This window comes from Calypte anna, chromosome 11 (genome assembly GCF_003957555.1).
Source record: "Calypte anna isolate BGI_N300 chromosome 11, bCalAnn1_v1.p, whole genome shotgun sequence".
In the NCBI taxonomy this organism is placed as follows: Eukaryota; Metazoa; Chordata; class Aves; order Apodiformes; family Trochilidae; genus Calypte; species Calypte anna.
The window spans coordinates 8,115,349-8,120,616 of NC_044257.1; the positions used below are offsets into that span (position 1 = coordinate 8,115,349).

General features: G+C 46.8%; 1 protein-coding gene across 1 annotated transcript; it reads right to left on the reverse strand.

Annotated features, from left to right (window-relative positions):
- Positions 1 to 1,067: 1,067 nt before the first annotated feature.
- LOC103526522 (cytochrome b-c1 complex subunit Rieske, mitochondrial) lies at positions 1,068 to 2,777 on the reverse strand. Its single transcript, XM_008491602.2, has 2 exons — positions 2,475 to 2,777; positions 1,068 to 1,848 (listed from the first exon to the last, which is right to left on the reverse strand). Exons 1-2 carry the CDS (start codon positions 2,683 to 2,685, stop codon positions 1,238 to 1,240), a joined length of 822 nt encoding a protein of 273 aa, XP_008489824.1. The 5' UTR covers positions 2,686 to 2,777; the 3' UTR covers positions 1,068 to 1,237.
- Between the last annotated feature and the right edge of the window lie 2,491 nt (positions 2,778 to 5,268).

Here is a 5,268-nt window from a genome sequence, read left to right on the forward strand (position 1 = left end):
TCATCACAGCTTTACACGAGCCTAAATATTCCAGACCCAGGGAATTCTAAGGATTGTACTTTCTGTTTTGCAACTGGAGCACATTAATGCAGTGCAAGACAGAAATGTTCAAAGAACAGGAGTAGAAAATGGGAAGCAAACAGTCTGGAGGTGAGATTCTTTTTCTTCTGGAAACAGCAAACATTATTCATCCTTACGTATTGCAGGCAATTGCTGGCTTTGTTTTGTACTGACATGACCAACACTACTTAAAAGATCTATTTCAGGCTGCATTTGTTTCTCCATGCTTTCAGAGTCAGCAAAGAAAGGTTTCAAGGTTTTGGCCTGTATGGAGCTTAGCCTGTATGAAATATGAAATTATAACTTCCACATACATCGAGTCTAAAATATCTCAAATGGCAACACAAGCTTTTGCTTTGTCTAGCATTACAGATTAGTCCACAATGAGAAGTTCTTACAGTGTATTTTGCACTCTGTAAAATTTGCATTTCCTTTTTTCCTGCCTTCTCAAACTACTCCTTTTGTTGAAGTGTCACAAATTTTCCAGTGTCCTAAGCACCTGATCTGATGTTTAAATATAGATAAGATCAAGTCTCACCTGCGAGTAAAAAAGTAACTTCATAAACGACATGCTCATTTTTGTCCATGTCATTGTAACATTACATTGCTGCCATTCCCGGTAAAGAGTTATAAGCTGCCTCTGAACAATGTTAAGTTTTTCTAGGTAGGTTTTTAATTACTTTTTCCTCCTTTGCAAACTAAAGTACACTGGGAAGAAGTGTATGGATTCTCATCTGAATCCATACTGAAACTTACTCCAAACACTGTTCATAACAAGAGCTTTTTTTTACATCTTTTTTTCTTCTCTTAATGCAGTGGAAGTGAATGAAAAAAAAAACCCTGAGTGAAAATATGTGGTATTAAGGAAACAATAGTTTTGTAGTTTGATGCCTGTCTTGAATCAGCACCCGTCAGGATGGCTCCATAAACATGTTCTCAGTTTGATACAATCATGTCTTTGACTAGACACAGTGGAAGTCACTACACAAATAAAATACACAGTATTGTAAGTCAGGACCAAGTGCTCACTCTGAGTTTTTATTAAAATTCAACACAAGGAAGTATTCGAACATACTTCTGCTTGAAGCTAATATGTTTCCAGGATGATCTGATTTTATAGTTAACCCTTCTGAGTGTACATTCACAGGAACATGGAAGTGAGCAGGCACCTTGGTACTCAGCCAACAACCACTACATCATCACCAATAAACTGATAAGTTGGAACCTCAAGATTAAGGGGGGCAGGACCCTTTCTGATTCTGCCAGAGGCATCGTAATGGGACCCATGGCAAGGGCAGTAATAACCACCAAAATCTCCAGAGTTAGCAATGGGTACACAACCAAGATGAGTGCAGACACCTACTAGTATCACCCATTCTGGTTTCTTTACTCTTTCTAAGTCATGCTGCGGATCCCTCAGTTTAGACACATCAACTTCTGCTTCCTGTTTAATCTCTGCCTGGGTTCTGTGACGAACAAAAAGGGGCTTCCCTCTCCACTTGAAAGCCATGTTCTTGCCTTCTGGAATGTCAGATAACTTGATCTCGATCTTTGACAATGCCAGCACATCAGCAGAGGCACTCAGGCTGGAAATAAACTGGGTGACAGCATTCTTAGCAGCATATGCAGTTGCTACACATGTTGTTGCAGTCACCAGGTAGGAAAACCCTTTTCTAGCTTCACTGCTGCTTTGAGAGGAGGTGGTGGCATCTTGCACGTCTTGACGACGATAGGCAGAAAAGTCAGGTACAGTGACATCATTATGGACACAACGAACGCTGGCAGGTGCTGCAAGGAAAAGAATATGGAATTTCAAAAAAACCCCAAAACTCTGATGATTTAGACACAGGGAATTAACAGCTGTTTTTCTGGAAGAGTAAAATACACCATGTCTTTTTAAGTGCTTATCTTTTCTTTCATGCCTCTTGGTTAAGTACCTTACTTAACAGAATTTCTCTACGTCTTCCCAACTGCAATAGAAATGTGGTTATTGATTTAGCTTTGATACGTAATAACCTGAGTCACCAATAGAAAGCAGTCTTTCGAGTGCCTTTAACTTTATAATTATAAAAAGTATGCTACGATAACAACTTGGAATCAAATAACGCATCCTATAAAATTACCAAATGCCAAAACCTCCAAACTAACTCGCAACTTTTTGTCCCCCAGCCGGCCAGGCCAGACCCCGGGCACGGAGAACACCCTCTCCAGTCGCGCCGGTAAGTGCCTCCCGTCCTCCCCGCCAGGCACGGGCCGAGAGGCGCTGACGGAAGCTGCAGCTCTCCCGGCCCGAACCGTGCGCCCGAACCCCCCGGCCCGCCCGGTGCTGAGCCCAGGGGCGGCAGGAGGGGGGCACGCGCTCCCTCAGGCCTCTGCTCGCGCCGTCCCTCCCCGCGGCCGCCCCCGTCCCGCACCGTTAAGGCTGGCGCTGGCGACGAGGCCCCCCCGGGCCGACCGGCCGCTCATCGACTCCCGGCAGAGCAGAGGCCGCTTCAGGTCCAGCGGAACCTTCTCGGCCCGACGCGCTACCGCTGGCGCCAGCGGCTTCAGCGGCCCGGGCACGGCGTGCGCCGCGGCCGAGAGGTAAGGCGCGAAGGGCCCGGAGCGGGCGGCCACAGACAACATGACGGCGATGGCGGCGGCAGGGCCGGTCACCGCTGCGACCTTCCCGGTGGCGAGACGCTGCGCAGGCGCGTGATGTCACTGCGGGGCGCTGTCGCTCGGGGAACTCGTCAGGGGCGGCAGTGTCACACGTCACGGCGCAGGGGGTGGGGCTGGTTCTGGTTCCGCCCAGTGGACCGGGCTCAGCGCCGGGTGGGGTCACCGCTGGCTGCCCGGGGCTCCCGGGGAGCGGCAGGGTCTGGGAACTGCCCTGAAACGGGAGGAAACGGCGGCGGCGGGAGGGAGCCCCGGGCCGGAGCAGCGCTTGAGGAGCCGGGCTGCCGGTGGGGAGCAGTGCAATAAAGTGGCTGGCAGCAAGCACGGGCTGGCACTGAGTCTTCCCTTGCCAGGGTAGCAGTGTCGGTCTCTTGTCAGGAGCTGAAAGCATTTTCTCCCCCGTCCAGCCTGCCCTTGAACACTTAAGGGATGGGGAATCCACAGCAACTCCAGTCAGCCTCTTCTGGTGTCTCACCACCCTTACAGTAAAGAATTTCTTCCTAATGTCTCATTTAAGTTTACCCTCTTCCAGGTTAAAGCCATTACCCTTTATCCTATCTCTACACAACCCTTGTAAGATGTCCCTCAGCAGCTTTTCTGTAGGTGTTTGAGATATGGGGAGACCACTAAAGGGTCTCCTCAGAGCCTTCTTTTTGGCTGAACCACTCCAAGCCTCTCAGGCTGTCTTCATAGGAGAGGTGGTCCAGCCCTCTGATGGTCTCTGTGGCCTCCTTTGAAGTCATTCCCAAGAGCTCCACGTTCTTCCTCTGTTAAGGACTCCAGAACTCCAGAACACTCCAGAACAGTGCTCCAGGTGGGGCCTCGTGAGAGCAAAGTAGAGGGGGAGAATCACCTCCCCTGACCTGCTGGCCGTGCTTTTGATGCAGCCCAGGTTCTGGTTGGCTTTCTGGTCTGTGAGCACACGTTTCTGGCTCGTACCGAGTTTTTCACCAACTGTCACCCTCAAATCCACATCTGGGCTGTTCTTAGGACTTGTGGGTGCCCACTTCCTGGGCCTGAATCTCTGGCTTTCCCTCTTGTGCAGCTGGAGTAACACTGGTAATTGGGGCTTATCCCACCAGTGCTTGTCTCTTGCCAGGTCTGGAACTGCCTGGGGAAGTTTGTAGCTGTCTTGTTAGTCCTGTTAGAGAGGCTGTTTTGGGTTCAGTACTGAGGAGATCTGTTCACATAAAGTACTTTGGTTGTTGATTGTCCTTCACTTGGCATTATTTTGTTTCATCTAACCAGTTAATATTAAAAACATTTTTTTTTTCAGTATTTCTGTTCAATACTTTGAAAGAACAGTAAGAGTATTGAAGTCCTATCTTAAAATGCTGATGATGATACTTCCAGGCAAGTTTAAGTCATTAAACTTTATGACATTTCAAAGAAGGGTTCAGGAAAGACTGTGAGGAGTGGTCCTATGCCTTTTCTGCAGGGTGTGGGTTCACTTAAAGCAATGTGATCCCAGATGCCTTGAAGGGATTAACATTCTCTTTCCTTGCTGCTCTGATGACATGGTTTGGAAGTGTGTTAACACAGTGGTTAACACAGTGCCAGCTCTGTGTTGCACTAGTGTTCAGTGTTGGACTCTGTGCAACCAAACAGAAGCCAAAGGCAAGATGAGAATTGCCTGGGGCAGCATCAAAGGCTGCTCAGCAAGGCAGCAGCTGAAGGCTAAATAAGGTTTCCTGGGGCATCATCAAGGCCAGCTAGTACAAACTTCAGTTTGAGGGAAAATATTTTCTCTCTTTCTCTTGCATTCTCTCTTCATGTTTCCTGACACTTTTGCCTTTTGAAGGGCATGTTTTTGTCTCACAGCTGTACACAGTCTTTGCTTTTTATGATACTGGTGGGTGAAAGCAAAATCAAACTGTTTTCAACTTGGTCACCACCTTTGACTAAAAATTGAAAAGCATTACAAAAAGAATCCAAAATTCCTTTGCTCTGCTTATACATTTATTACAATTGATCCATCTGAAGAACCCCATCTTGTCTCTGATGTTCAGCTGACAATGTTTGTGTGGGGCTGAGGGGGAAATTCTCCCCGTGACTATACATGGAAAGATGTTTGGAGTCACCATCCCTTCTCCAGTCTCCTGAATGGCACTGCCATGGTTTCTATTGGTGAAACCCCAGGTGATATTTCAAGCTTTAGCTGTACATTCTGGAACAACTCACACTTCTGTTATTGCTAACAAAATTCTCATACTTGGACAACTAGCTATAAATGTTGCAAAAATAAAGCAGTGTTTATGTAAATGCACGCATGTAGTTTTATTCTGTGTTACTGGAGCCTGCATTTTTGTCAGTGGTAACTCTGTGTGTCTTTACAGAGATATGGATTATTAGCATTAAATACTAATTGTAGTTGCTAGAACAAGGAGACCTAGTGCTGCCTTTCTGCTCCTGTTTTCTTTGTATACTGCTACAGTCTCTTTCATTTTGCTTTTCTTTGAAGAAGGTTTAGTTAACTGCACTTATGCTGGAGTGACAAGTTGTGTCATAGCATTGTGATGAAGGCAAATACTTTTTGAGGGTAAAAGAAAT